The following is a 15,710-nucleotide window of genomic DNA, read 5'->3' as shown; positions in this document are numbered from 1 at the left end:
GCCTAGATTGTACACAGACTAGAAGTTTCCAGGACTAGGCCGAAGTTAGTTGGTAGAGGCAGTAAACCTCTAACACAATCAAATCAGGTGAACAAAAGATACTTTAATACAAATGAACTTCCTTAAAGTTATATTTTTCTCTGCAAGGACTGGGAAGCCGCCTCAGGGAGGAAGTATTTGCCAGGCACCAAAACTTGCATCTATAATCCCAGTGCTCTAACTGGAAGACGGGAGGTAGAGACAGAATCTCTGGAAGTTCACAGACCAGATAGCATGGTATACACCATTAACAAACAAAAGAGAGACCCTGTCTGAAGATGGAGGCCAAGGACTAACACACAAGGTGGTCCTCTGATTGCCACACATGCATGCACCATGGTACTTGCACAACTGCACTCCCCACATATGCAAAACTAGAAGGAATAAAAGTAACAATTTTAAATGTTTCTCTGCAAGAGCAACTGAATTCCTATTCTTATCAGCTCCTCGTGGGGGGAGCTTTTCTAGGAAAATTTGATCCCTTTGGCATTCCTCCTCTATGTGTTCATCCCTGTTGGAACTGTGAGGAGGCCCAGTCCCTTCCACCCTGAAACCATCTCTCTCAGTTCAGTCTGCACTCATAGCCTTGCTCCTGCAACACACACAGCACTGTCACTGATGGCATGAAGCCCAGTCCTCCCATCTCAGGAACAGCATCCACTGCAGCATGTGCTGCTGCCTCCCGCTTCCCTAGGTCACGGCAAGGTCACATTACATCGACAGGTCTCAGCCGTCATCATGTTGCCACCAGAAAACATGAGTAATGCGTTGAGACACTTATGGTTGTCACAATGATGATAAGTGGTATCTAATGAACAAAGTCCAGATGTGGCTGAACATCCAAGCAATGCCAAGACACCTCCCCCACCCCCACCCTTTACTCTCCATCCTGTCAATGGTGCTAACGTGGTATTTTTGTGTGTCAGAGTGCTTGGAAAAGGAATGCCCAGATAGCTAGCTCAGCATTATTTCTGAGTGTATCTGGGAAAGCATTTCTGGAACAAATTAACATTTGACTACATAGACTGAATAAAAAATATCCAGCTTTGCCTTGAGAACACAAGAAAGCAGAAAGGAGATGGAAGGAGACACGGAACCACAGTACCACAGCGAGTAAATAAGGACAGACAGGGAGTGTATATGGGATTGAAAGTTTAAAACAGGGAGAGGAGTGGGGAATCGAAGAAATAAGAGAACAAGAAAGGAGTCAAATAGAAAAAAGAGTATATGAGAAAACCACTCAGTAACTTACTATCTAATAAGCCAATTAAAAAGTATAAAAGGCATGGTGGCACCTGCCTTTAATCCCAGCACTTGGGAGGCAGAGGCAGGCAGATCACTGTGAGTTCGAGGCCAGCCTGGTCTACAAAGTGAGTCCAGAACAGCCAGGGCTACACAGAGACACCCTGTCTAAAAAAAAAAAAAAAAAAAATCTTAATTTTTAAACCTAAACCAAGAATGAGCCCCCTCCATAGGAGGTGGGTCAGAGAGGTCCCAAAAGGCCACAAAAACAACACAGGCCCTTGTAATTCATCTTAGAAGTATGTTATGAGACCTTACTACTGCAGGCAGCATGCACCTCAGATGCAAGATGTAGAGAAATCAAGTGGAAGCTGGCCTAGAAGAATCTTCCGTTCTGTTTGCCTCTCGTGGTTCCAGATGGTGCTATGCAAGCCTACTGTGCTGGTAAAAGCACCAGCGGTCTAACCCAGCGGAGAACTCAACAGACTGCAATACCAACCTGCCAAGCAAGATATATCTGCCCATCAGTACAGTCATGGCACGACTACTTTGGAGGTAACAACCACCACTCTCTAAGTAGTAGATTTGGGACTTGCTATACACAAGACAATCCATGCCTAATACTGGAAATCTGATCCAAAACCCATGACTAACGGCGTCTTAGATCTTGTGGCACGGTAACCTAGGATGGCTTCTTAGCTTAATTGCCATAGTATCTGTTTATGCCCACAGAGACATGATTGATTCTCTCAGCCTTAAATGGAGAAGGCTTTTCTTGCAGAGAACAGAGTTTAATGCAAAGACCCATGGCTGTACAAGACAATGAAGATAAAGAACAGTTGGGGGAGGGGGAATCATCCACAGATGACACATTTACGCCACACTTTGAGGTTTAGGGAACATTGCCGGAAAAGAGACAGAAAAACTGTAAGAGCCCAGAGGAAGTTGGGGGGGGGGAGGGGAGAGGCTACAAAATGCCACCTTCTAAACATGACACAGCCATGATAGCCATGAACGCACAGCAGCTGTGTATATTGGAATTAAGTCTACAGAAATTGGGCTCTGTTGTTCAGTACGGGCGGGGTGGGGGGGATTCTTGGGACCCTACCACAAATTCTGCTGGTCTATTGGCAACCGGAGATCCTGAGAGAGGAAAGCACAGTGTCCAGGCCAGGTTCTGATGGTTTACTTCCAAATCCAGGATCATACAAATGGCCCTGATCAAACCCATGGAACGCTAAACAAAACCAAGTATCTAAACAGGGAGAGGAGAGAGGCTTGTGATAGTGGGAGAGAAATAGGAGAGCGTTAGCTGGGAGAGGAATCACAGTACACATAGGAAACCGGGGAAGGGCACAGTAATAGGCACTAATAAAAAAGGAGTGTCCATCCTTACCAAAGTGACAAAGTGACAAAGGCAAAGTATGTGGTAGGAGAGGGTGAAGTTTCTCTCTGCTTTAGCCTCTGCCCTTGGACGTCAGAGCTTCCGGTTCTAAAACCTTCATTCATATTTAGAATACCCCAGTGATCTCCTGTTTCCAGCCCCCTGAGAAATGGGGTTACAGGTATGTACAAGCACCCAGCTTGTTATGTAGGTGCTGAGAATATTATTTGCGGGAGGACTTTTTAAAAAAGATTTATTTATTACTTATATGGTATTCAGCCCACCCACCACAAGAAGGCACCAGATCTCATTACAGGTAGTTGTAAGCCATCACGTGGTTGCTGGGAATTGAACTCGGGGCTTTCGGAAGAGTAGAAGGTGCCCTTAAACCTCTGAGCCATCTCTCCAGCCCTTGGGGGGAAACTTTTTATGTGGTATGTTCTTATTGCTCCAGCTCTTATTGCTAAAGCTGGGTGCCTCTTATTGCCTCCTGTCATATCTTTTCCGCTCAGAACTTTATTTCCTGTGCAGACACCTCTTCTGATTTGTAAGTTACTTTATTTCCTGTGCAGACACCTCTTCTGATTTGTAAGTTCATATATTGAAAGGCCTACTGGATATTTACTCACAGATAAGAAGAGGATATTGAAAAATTAATTCCTAAACTGAATGCTTAGTATTCTCTGTCTCTCCTGAGCCAAAGCTGGTGTCTTCCACCATTTTCTCTTAGTCTATAGGTACAATCTTTTGCCTTTGGCTTTCATGGCCAAGAATCACATCTCTGTGGTTCCTCCTTCTTCCCCAGAAGCTTCCTAATGTATGCATATGTGCTCACATGTATATATATGTGCATGTGTATCTCAAACCTGTCTATTTTTCCTATCTCAACAGTCTTCGCTCACCAGGTCATCCTATAGTCCCTCCTCAGCTTCTGGGCTTCCCTTTCTTCAGGAAAGCAGAGAGAATTCCTCTCTACCCTCTCTTGCCTCTGGATTCCACACTGGAACTACAGTGAGGCTAAAACATAGGTGAGCAGAGGAGAGTGCCTTCTAGAGTATTCCAGTGCTTTCCATCACTGTTGAGAGATGCACAGTAGGTAGGGTGGCTTGCAAGGCCCACAGTGTGTAGTCTTCGGGCTGGAAGGGCTTCAGAGTTCTCAAAGACACTGATTCCCACCAGCTGTTCTCCATTTGCTCTTCTCTGGTTGAGAATTATCATTTCTTAGGCCTCAGGGGAGACTTGAAATGTGGGGCACCCTACAACAGGTCCCTGTGTAGCTGCCTTGTTACACTTCTTTTTCCTTTCTTTCCTTTAATAATTCTTGGAAGGATCTGGAGTCTCCTGAGTGTCACCCAGATTGTCTCTCAGGTCTCAGATCTGACAGTATGAATCCTGAGTCCAAGCCCACTCACACCACTTCCTCTATCCCCACTGTGGAACAGAGACAGCTCCATCCTCTAGCCTGTGACAACTACCTCTGGTGGCCGCCTTTTTGTCTTCTGGTGACAGCCATTTTATCTTCAGCTACCCGCTCTGCCTTTCCCCAGTTGCCCATACACAATCTCACACCCGCTCTGTTCTTTGTTCCCAGTGGCCCAAACTGGCGCCCTGCCTTTAAGGCAAGGGCTTAGTGCACGGTGAGCTTTTCCCAGGTGCCTTCTCAGTGACTCTTGCTTGACTCTCCTTCACGCTCCAATGACACTCGGTCAGCTTTGGATTTCCTGAAGTTAATCAACATCTCCTTCATCATAGTGTCTCCTGTATCACAAGTGGCTAAGGGTTGGGAAGGAAGGCAAGCAGGTCGTTCTGCCCAGTGTCTGGCTCTACAGAGCCCAGAGACATACTGGCCAGTTAAAGGCTCTGAGTCGAGGGAAGGGCCTTCCACAGGACAGTCTTTTCCTGACACAGGGCTTGGCGCCATAGAACCACCTAGTGGGGCTAACAACGTGAAATTGAGGCTATGTGTGAAGGCATAGGTGGTATGGTTATACAGCAAGAAAGACCTATGCTGTCAGGTCTTGTTCTAAATCAGGCTCATGGGATGAGTACTCTTAGGAGCCCAAAGAAGAGTTACACCCCAACCCCCATGCACGTGTGTGCTTTCTCTAGGTTTCCTTGACCTTTATACTAGCAGAAATTAATGTTTAACCAGAATACAGGGCTGAAATGCAAGGACGGAGAAATGCACCAGTTCCAAGCTGCAGTGAGGGTAGCCTGGCCAAGCACCACTGAGTTGCGTCTCCACCTTCTCAGCCCCCATTGCTGAGTGATCCCGACAGCAGAGTGGACCTGTGACGAATCTGAATCCCAGGCAAGTAAGTGCTATGTGTTGTCAGATTGTAGTTGCTGAAAAGGCACCATTTCTATCGCAACTCTTGGGCTCCACATTACCAAACGTGTGCTGAAAGGACGGCTCTCCTGAGATTGGGGGTTACTGATGACAAAACACTTCCTCTTTTGCCGAAGCCTTGGTGAACTCTTCAGTCGCTGCAATGGCATAGCTGGTTGTACATGTGTGCGTACATACATACATACAGGCACTGCTGGAACTCCTTGCATGCCGCGGTGACACGATGACTTGTGCTTGTAGCTCAGTAGCAGGTAAAGGAGACAAGGCTTCTCCTTCACAAGACCATGTACAAGGGGACACCAGGCACTTCATTGCCCTAGGCCTCTTCATCTGGGAAATGGGGATGTTAGAGAAACCTACTTTGCCAGGTTCCTATGAAGATTAAATTCTCTAATAAACAAGCCATCACATACATGGGAGATGATTCATCAGTATGAAACCTTCCTTACCTGAATAGTGTCTATGGCTCTGTAAAAGCTTCTCTCCTTTCAACTGCCTAAACAGTTTACTTTACAATACTGGTTACAGGTCTCAGTGAAAAGTAGAATAGGTCCCGGGGTGGGGTGTGGTGGAGGTGGTAGTGGTGGTGCAGGCCCTTAATCTCAGCCTGCTCTACAGAGTGATGCCAAGACAGCCAGGGCTACACAGAGAAATTTTGTCTCAAAAATAAAAATTAATTAATTAATTAATAATTTAAAAAAGAAAAGTAGAAACCAATGGAAAAAAACATTGGTCTGCATCTGTGTGAGTAAAAACAAGTTCTGCATATGTGGCTTGTACTGGTCTCTATCAAAAACAGGATTTATGGACCTGGAGAGATGACTCAGAGGTTAAGGGCACTTGGCTACTCTTCCGAAGGTCCTGAGTTCAATCCTAGCAGCCACATGGTGGCTCACAACCATCTATAATTAGATCTAGTGCCCTCTTCTGCCTTGCAGGCCGAACACGATATACATAATAAATACATTAAAAACAAACAAGCGAACAAACAGGATTCATGTTAGGATCCGTTTCTCCGGTGCAAGGTCTAAAAAAGAAAGGTGAGAAAGCTAATGTAGATGAGACCAGAACTGTAATTATTTTCCTTTCATAGGCCGGCGTGTTCCGTTCTGTCAGTCCAGGAAAGACATACTTTGAATCACTTTCTGGGGCCCAGGCACTATACTGGATTCATATGAAAGTTCCTCAGAGTCCGTTAAATATTAAACTATCCTTGCATGTGCTTTATTACTTATGGGAAAACCAAAGATCAGAGCTCATCAAGAATGTTCACTCTAAAGAGAGAGGACCAGCATTCGAAAGATTTCAACCCCCATCCGACCCCCCCCCCCCCCCCCCGACCCACACACATCTGCAGTTGGTAGTTCTTCTGTGATGAAATTTTGCTATCTTCGCTACAAAATTGGTGACCAACTGTACTTTGTATTTATACTCTATTAATCTTTTTGGATACAAGTTCTTCTAGTTAATCACTCTAATGTTACTATATTTCTACTGTATAAAAGCTTTAGGGGAAAAAATGTTACAGAAGCATTAAGAAGGAAGAAATATGTGTTTAAAAAAAAAAAAATCAAGCTGTCCAAAGCAGAGAGGTGGAACAGGAAAGGCAGACTGTGGGTAGTTGAATGAGCTGGAAGTAGAGGGAGTAGAAAGTCCAGAAATGGAGCAAGGGCCCAGCTAAGTCGGAAGTCAAGGACTGGATGTGAGGTGAATACATGGGACTGATGCCATCAAACCAAAGAGCACCAGCATGGTCCTTCAGGCCGGTCTCCCTCATGAGCCTCAGAGGGCTCTTGCTCCCAGACCTGAGACAATACCCTCACAGAACTCTGAGCTACATCAGAAGAGCACTACTGTGGGGGGCTGGGGGCGGGAAGGAGATTTTCAAATTTGATTAAAGTTATTTGAGTATTCAACAGTAATTTTAGTGTATTTTAAAATTAAATGATAAACACTCTCCTCCATCAAGGGCATAATACAAAAGAAACAGTCTAGACAGGAAGCTATTGAAGAGGGCCCTTAAAAACGGTGATAAAGATGCTGAAGTGTAGCTCTTCACAGTTGACTTCTGGCAGGTGTGGGGGGGGGCGGTATTCAGTTTTCTTTCTTTTTGATATGGAGAAGTTTATTATGTGAGAGTGGGGGGAGGAGGAGGAGGGGCACCAGAGAGAGAGAGGCAGAGACAGAGGAAGGGAGAAGAAAGAGGTAAGAGAGCAAGAGCAGACTCAGTTTTCTTTGAGACTGGCCACTGTGAGTTTGACCATACTCCAGTGAGTACACGGGCAAGACAAGCTGGGTTTTTATTAAGTTGTTTGTTGTGTAGCTTGGGCTGTCCTGGACTCACTTTGTAGACTGTAGACCAGGCTGGCCTTGAATTTACAGAGATCTGCCTGCCTCTTCCTCCCCAAGTGCTAGAATTACAGGCATGCCCCACCATGCCTGGCTTGCAGATATAATTTAAACAACCACAATAACAACAAAACATTTCTGACCTTTAGCTAGTCAAATCCACAGTTGAGGAACCTATTAGTTTACTGGATATATAAGAAACCTTGAATACAATAAACAGAATATCCCTGAAATCTAATCCTTTTATTTCATTGCTAAAAACAAATGAAAGAAAGGCAGGCATGGTGGTGCATGCCTTTAATCCCAGCACTTGGGAGGCAGAGGAGGAGGATTGCTGTAAATTCGAAGCCAGCCTGGTTGACAAAGCAAGTCCAGGACAGCCAAGGGGCTGAGCCCTCCGATATCCCCATCAAGGGCATGTTTTCAGTGGCCAAGTTTCAAGTAGATCCAACCCTTAAGCTTGTACTGCCTCAAATAACACCACTGATGGTGCAAATGGTCGGGGGAGGGGTGGCTGGGGCTCAGCCCATGGCCTCTGGGGACATTCCAGATCCAAAGTACCTGTCAGTTTGTCACATCAGCAGTTTGGATAAAGAATGATGTAGCCCTTCCTCTCCCTACACAAAAATTGACTAACTTAAGAATTTATTATAAGAATAAGAATGGGAAAAACTTCAATACTGAATCCCCAGTTATAATTACTAGGAAAATGTTAGAGCGTTCCTCTAAAAGTCAGTAGGACCAGGCTGCTTGCTAACTGCTTCTAATCAATATTGCTCAGAAGTTAAGATTTTCAATACCATTTAGGGGTGAGCGTTTTCAGGGCCAGGCACATACATAATCTATCTTTTATGGCTAGCTGAAAAAAAATTATTTAAGAAATCCTTCTGCCCAGGCACGCTGGTGCACGCCTTTAATCCCAGCACTTGGGAGGCAGAAGCAGAGGATCGCTGTGAGTTCGAGGCCAGCTTGGTCTATAAAGCGAGTCCAGGACAGGCAAGGCTAACACAGAGAGACCCTGTCTCGGGGTGGGGGGGGGGGTGGCGGAGAAAAAAAGAAATCCTTCTGCCCCAACAGCATGAAAGACAAGCTCCTCGGTTTCTTTTAGAAGCTTGCCCCTACTGGTCAGGATGAAGTGAGGAAAGCATCCAGCTTCATGTCCTTCCAAGTGGAGCACAGTTGTTGCTCCTCACCCTTTCCATTTTGGTCTGCAATGTGCACCTGTCAATTTTCCACACTCAGAGCCTCCGCCCCGCCCCCCCTTCCCGCCCCATCCTTCTAGAATCTCTATACTATTTAACTCCCTAGGATTCTATCTGCACCCAGCCGACTTCATCTCACAGCACATAGCACCATCGTGTTTGTAACCTCGAAGATTGAAGGTGTTCGTGCCTCACCACCACCACCACCCCCGCCACCCCCAGCCCCGTACCACTGCAATCCTGTTCTCCCTTCTCAGAATCCCACTTGGCCTTCCTTGGCCTTCCGCTTTTCCATTTCTGTTTCAGAGTCCGATGCATGTGTTGGATTTTTATTACAAGTGGCACTGAATCTGTTCACCTGTTAGAGAACAAGTCAAGTATTTATAACCCTGGTTGTTTTTGCTCAGCACTGGTTTGTTTCCTTTGAGTCTCATCTTCCCGTGTGGTGTGTCTCCTCATAACGCTGCAGAGCTTCTGCTGGCTTTGATAGAAGCACTTGGTTTGCTTCTGTTGTCTGAGTCACTATGGTGAAAAAAAATCCACCCCTCCCAGGCATTGAGAACAGATCCCAGGGCAAGACCTGGGGCCTGCTGGTGTCACCCCTATACCTCAGTGGCTTCTCCTGACACCTCAGGTCTTTTCCTTTCTGCTCTTAAATAAATCTTACATCTATATTCTCTCTAATTCTTGCCCATCCAACGTGCAATTTACTCCCTGAGAAATGCCGGGGTGAATTTCTACACAGGAGCCTGAGACATGCCCACAGTCTGTTTCAACGCTGGGAGGGCCCTCTTGTCCTCGGAGCACCAAGCGCCGCCCGTGTTGTCTGGGAGTTCCAGGCCTCTTCCCAGGCTATGCCATCACCTATCTTATTCTGTTGACCAATTTGTTCAGAATAGGAACACTTTATATGATGTTAGCATAACAATTCCATACATGTATGCATTGTGTAGCATTTGAATTAGGTTAAATTGTCTCCTCAAATGTCTATCTGCAGTTGTGTGATTCTCAGTATGTACGAAGCTGTTTCCCCCATCTTTAAGTTAGTGCTGAGGAGTAAAAGGTTGTGAGACTCAGAGAACCTACGTAAAAGAGGCTGAAATGGAAGCTTTTAGATACACATTGTTCTTGGAAAAAATCTTCATTAAACAGAGGATTGTACTTGCTTTGCCCAAGGACCTCATCTCCAGAGGCTTGTGTCTGGGTGCCCTGGATCCTTCCCCCACCCCCCCACAAGACAGGGTTTCTCTGTGTAGTCTTGGCTGTCCTGGACTCTCTCTGTAGATCAGGCTGGCCTTGAACTCACAGCAACCCGCCTGCCTCTGCCTCCTGAGTGCTGGGATTAAAGGCGTGTGCCACCACCCCCAGCCCCCTGGATCCTTATATATAGCCAGTTTTCACCAGGGCCCTGCTCTGGTAGAGCTGTGCACTCTTTCTGTGGGTCTGATCTTCCTAAAACCCAGGGCGTGTAGTCATCTTTCCTGTCCCCGCGCTCCTGACTGGTCCTCCCTGACCAGGGACTGCTCTTCTTCATGAGAACATGGAAAACAGTGAGGCTGAGCCAGAGAGGCATTCATCTGAGGATATCTGTCCAGTTTGGTGCCAGCCTTTCCCACTTCACTGTGGCTTTCTCCAGTAGTCTCGGTAACTTGGAGGTGGGTAGTGGTGTCAGCCTCCAACCCATTCAGCAAGGCTTCCCTGGTGATAGTATGGGTGCTGCGGAGCTCCATCTGCGCAGATGGACCTAATCTCCTTACATCCTCCATTGTACTCATTGCTGCTGTCTGCACCGGTAGTGGAGGGAGCTGCCTGTGCTGCAGGACAGGGTCCCTCCTCCGTGGCCAGCGACCATGTGCCAGCTCCCCATACCACACCACCCTCACCTCTTATACATTCCGCTGTCCTGGAAGTCACTGCTTCTGTCCCAAAGGTGCCTATGAAGAGATCCTGCTGGGGCCATATCATAGACGGTCAGCTATCCTTGGAGAATTCCTGACTCTGACTCTGGGCTGTACAAAGACTCTGAACGTGTGTGTGTGTGTGTGTGTGTGTGTGTGTGTGTTGTATATGCAACGTGTATGTGTATATGTCAGTGTATGCAAATGCCTACATACTGTAGATTTTATGAATGCGTATGCCTGAGCACAGTGATTGTATTATATGCATACATTTGAATTGCTGTGTGTGCACAAATGCATGCACATTTGTGTATATTTGTGTGTATGTGCTCTCTGTGCATGTGTGTGCCTTTCTTCGTGTATATGCCTGTCTATGTGTGTATGCTTTCTGTACAGAGTGTTCTCTGCATATGTGTGTCCTCTGTACATGGATTGGTACCTTCTATGCATGTGTGTGCTATCTATACATGTGTGCATTGTGTGTGCTATCTGTGCATGTGGATGTGTTCTCTGTTAATGTATGTGCACTCTGTGTGTATGTGTCATCTCTTTGTATGTGTGTGTGTCTAATATAGCAGTGAGTATCCTCTATACATATGTGTGTGCTATTTGTTTGTTCTCTGTGTGTGTGTGCCTGCTCTCTCTGCATGTGTGTATACTCTGTTAATGTTTGTGTGCACTCTGTGTATAAGTATGCCCTCTATAAACATGTGGGTACCATCTATGCATATGTGTGTATATCCTCTGTATATATGTTTGCTCTCTTTCTCTTTATGTATTTACAAAATCTATATGTATGTGTGGTCTATTCATGTGTGTGTTTCTATGCGTGTGTGTGTTCTCTCTGTCCATGTGTGCTCATTCTCGGCACATGTGTGCATTCTCTGTATGTGTGTGTTCTCTGTGCACGTGTGTATTCTCTGTGCATGTGTGTGCATTCTCTGTACACATGTACCTGTGGTTTTGATAGAGGCTTCTGCATGGTGCTGCTGTTCATAGCTGGCCCTTCTTCCACCCTTCCTTATCTGCATGGCCCAGGCCTCTGTTCTAGAGTCACATGGTGATGTGAACCCTTTAAAAAGAAAACAAAATCAGACCTTTAAGCCACACTGATTAGCAAGATGTATGATCTGTCTCTCCTCATTCCTACCCAGCGGGCAGAAGTACACAGAGCCCGACATAGTTTGGATGGTGATTGGCCAAAGGAACCAGTACTGTACTTTGAAACAGTTGAGTGGGATTTAGGTTCGTCACTCCTAGTCCCTCGCCGCCCCTGAGTCAGGCAGCATTCCAGTGGTCCCTGTGGATGGAGCAGGTCCTGAGCCAGGCTTCTTCCCTAGAATGGAGGCTAAGGGATTGAGCTGCCAGGAGTCTCCAGGAGCACTGGTTTCTAGGCTGGGTCCCACACAGTGACAGGGAGCCTAGGACCCACCTCTTCTGGGTCTCTCTCCAGGTCCCATTGTTCCCTCTCTGGCATGCTGGGCTCCATCCTGTGATGCAGAGGGCACACAGGGAAGGGGAGCAGCAGAGGCTCTGGGTAAATAATGCAGAGAAAGCTGCTGATTGGCTTCGGGAGGCGGACACTTTGTCTACATAAATGGCAATCGCATCCTCTGTGCCTTTTAACTGTCACCAAGGAGAGAGAGAGAGCAAGAGAGCGAATAGAGAGGAGGCGACTCCAGCTGCCTGTGAGTACAGCTCTTTGTCTACATGGCTCAGGGTCAGACCCTAGTATCCACCCTGGGGCTGGAGTGGGTATCAGTGGTTGATTTTGGTCATGGTGTCTTTCTAGGGACAGAGCGACTGGTGGCTGAGAAGGCTGGTCATCCAGCGTGCACAGGTGGCAGGGCTGTTCCTGAAAAATTAGGTACCAGCCTCTGCCTGCTTATTTTGAATAATTGCTATATGAGTCCAGCAGAGAACTCGGGACTCCTGGTGGCTTTTTAACCTTGTTATTTGAACAATTGCTGCAACATAACAAAGTGAGTGGTCTGACTTTCAGGAGACTCCTGTACCTGAGAGATAGAAAGTGAGGAGGCAGTTCTGAGGCCCACAGACCTGGGTGTGCTTTGCAGGTGAAGGAAAACTAACAACATCATCTCACAAGTTGTAGCGATCTCTTTCCTGAAGGGCTGGGTTCACAATGGATGTTCAGTATCTGGGAGCTCTGTTGTAAATGAACAAGGCAACCCCAAGTGGAAAGGTGCACCCACTTTGCCCTCAGCATCCTCTTAGCTCCAGTTTCCAAGGCAACTTTAGTCCAGTGACCTAGGTTTTCCTCTTGGTTGCCTGTTTTTCCTCAAAGGCTTCCAGTTCTGCTCTTTATACACAATTTCTTGTTTGGAAACACTATGTTTCCCTCCAAAACAGGATCAAAGCAGAGGTGACAATCTCAGGAAAGCTGGCCCTCCTTCGAGACTTTCAGGGATGCCAGAGAGAAAACAGACTTAGCCCAGAAACACCCCAAGCTCAGCAAGAGTGCAAAAATCCTGGATCAGAGTATTCCAGGACAATGAAGAACTAGCAGGGATGGGATATCTGGATGTCTGCAAAGAGATAAGACCTTGTCATCTGTAACAGCATCCTATCCTCTTCCCTGGGCACATAGTATGTGGGCCTCCACCCAGAGATTGTGCTAGTAAGTTAACAAAATGGCACTCTCCTTTAAACCTTCACATATACAAAGAAATGTCCAGGGACCTAATTGCATTTGTTTTCTGCTTTCGGGGCTATTTGTTGCTTATCATGAAGATTTTTTTTTTACCCTGAACTTTTGCAAACTCATATTATGTCCAGAGTTAAGTTTGAGAAAGTCTCAAAGAAATGATGCTCACCGTATTATAGAACATTTGCAATGTTCTCTTCCCATTCATAGACATCTTGGCAGGAAGACCATCAAAGGGCACAGATGTGCATCGCAGGCAGGTACAGCAGATTCACAGGGCAGGTTAAAATCCCACTGACTGAGTGACATGAGGTGGTAAGGGACTGGGCTTGCCTTTTGGCTGGGACAGGCCCGGGTGTACATGCCACTTTTGATCTATGTACGTGTACAAAAACCAACTGCTGCCCCTGCTTTACTCGCTTCTGAAAAGGAGATAATGTCACTGCTCTGCAGAACTGATGTGCAAATGGAGGGGGCGGAGGACAGCAGAGCTAGCCCAGCCTGTTCCCATGGAGATGCACCCAGGAGGCTGGGCAGCATGGTGGTTCAGTTCTCTTGCTAAAGCTACTCTTCTGTTCTCCCATGTGTGAGAAACAGCAGGACCCTGGTGGCATAGGCAGGACCCCTCTGCAGCTGCACTTGGGGTTGTGGGTAGCATCGCCATCAGTCCTGGCAGAAGACCTTATTGAGGGCCCATCTGTGACTTGCAGGCTCCAGAGACAGGGTAGGATGCTCAGACCAATGGCTGATTAAGAAGAGGCTGGCTTCAGAAGAGGAGAGAGGACTATGGCCATCCACACACTTGCTGGCTGTGTGACTTTGGTATAGCAGTTATAATGGTCCTCACCTTACAGGGCTACAGGGTATTAAATAAGGTCCAGTGGATACCATGTGCTTAGCAGAAGGTTAGGAAACAACAGTCTGGTTTCTTGGACAATAGAATGTGACAACCAAATGTCAGAGTATTCTCAGAACTGAATGTGGAAGAGCCTGAAACACAGGGTTCTTAGCAACATGGCAACCGCCTGGAAACCGTGCAATAAAGGGATAACGAGGAATCAAGAAGTCAGTGTTTACCACTGACCTTGTTCGTAAGAGAAAATTAAGAGTACCAGAAGTGAGTACCAAAGGGCACTAAATAAACTCACAATGCCAGGTGTCTGTGTTTGCAAAGACAATAAGCCAATATGAGACTATTACCAAGAGGCAGCCACTAGAACACAGCCTGAGGAGTCTCCAGCTTATCGGAAAGGCAAGTGGCCCGCGAGCTTTTGTAAACTCTTGATGTGACTTCAAGAACAGAAGCAAAAAGGGGACAAATTGAGGGGGAAAGCATAGAATGAGGCAAGAGCATTTCTTCTGAAAAAAAAAAAAGGTGATATAAAATAAAATATAGGAACAAAGGAGAATGTTTTAAATTAAAATCACCTGATGTTTCTTTGCTAAACCTTCCAAAGTAGCTAATATGAATAAGAGATTTTAATGCTTTGAAATCTGAAATTTGAGTGGATGATAAAATCAAGCTGAGATGCATGTTTATTTTGTCCATATGCAGATCTCAGCTCTCTGTGGCACTGCAGCTTTTCCAGAATGAATCGGGCATTATACAAAAGGAATAGTGCACCCCACACACCTGTTCTGTGCATTGGGGGAATTCACATCACTCAGGGTCATCCTTGACAGTGTCAGCTGCCCTGGGGTGCTGCAGCCATTCCATCTAACCCTTGGCAGTACCATTGGGTTTTTGTTGTTGTTGTTTTGTTTTGCTTTGTTTCATTTTGGTTTTGTTTTTTAAAATATCTATTTATTTAGTATGAATACAGTGCACTGCCTGCATGGCAGAAGAGGGCATTAGATCACATTACAGATGGCTGTGAGCCACCATGTGGTTGCTGGGAATTGAACTCAGGATCTCTGGAAGAACAATCAGTGCTCTTAACCTCTGAGCCATCTCTCTAGCCCTCGTTTTGTTTTTTCTACACAGGGTTTCTCTGTGTAGCCTTGGCTGTCCTGGACTCACTTAGTAGACCAGGCTGGCCTTGAACTCATAATGATCCGCGTGCCTCTGCCTCCAAGCTCTGGGATTCAAGGCGTGTACCACCATGCCGGGCTGCAGTACCATTCTTAAAAACAGATGCTTACTGGCTAGTGGGGGATAAATGAGAGTACAGTAACTTGAGGTCCCAGTTCTGAGGAAGGTGAACTGGTTATGTCTATTTTTTTTTTTTCCCCACATAGGCATATGGAGAAAGACAAAATAAAAAAAAGTGATGTCTTTTTCTGTTTGTTTTGTTTTTGTTTTTGTTTTTTTGTTTTTTGTGTTTTTTTTTTTTTGTTTGTTTGTTTGTTTGTTTTGGGTTCTTTTTGGTTTTTCAAGACAGGGTCTCTCTGTGTTAGTTTTGGCTGTCCTGGACTCGCTTTGTAGACCAGGCTGGCCTCAAACTCACAATGATCCACCTGCCTCTGCCTCCCGAGTGCTGGGATTAAAGGCGTGCGCCACCACGCCCGGCTCAAAAAAGTGATGTCTTGATCCCAAATATTCTCTTCTTTCTTTTAAAGTTACAAATGTTATGAGTGTTTC

The 15,710-nt window shown here is 46.0% G+C and overlaps 1 protein-coding gene across 2 annotated transcripts in view; it reads left to right on the top strand.

Moving 5' to 3' along the window:
* The first annotated feature begins 4,819 nt into the window (after positions 1-4,819).
* Ddc (dopa decarboxylase) overlaps positions 4,820-15,710 on the top strand; it is a 90,829-nt gene continuing 79,938 nt past the window's right edge. The window contains exon 1 of one of the 2 annotated variants that reach the window (XM_051165053.1): positions 4,820-4,980. Coding sequence is in view for 1 of the 2 variants with exons in the window: in XM_051165054.1 (XP_051021011.1) it covers positions 12,062-12,152 (91 nt within the window). In the remaining variant the exon portion in view is untranslated. Of the gene's footprint in view, positions 4,981-12,011; positions 12,153-15,710 lie in introns of those variants that run through there. The other variant, XM_051165054.1, reaches the window with a different exon arrangement.

Source organism: Acomys russatus, chromosome 22, assembly GCF_903995435.1.
Source record: "Acomys russatus chromosome 22, mAcoRus1.1, whole genome shotgun sequence".
Classification (NCBI taxonomy): Eukaryota; Metazoa; Chordata; class Mammalia; order Rodentia; family Muridae; genus Acomys; species Acomys russatus.
Note: the sequence above shows the minus strand (reverse complement) of the source record. Positions and strands in the feature narration are given on the sequence as shown.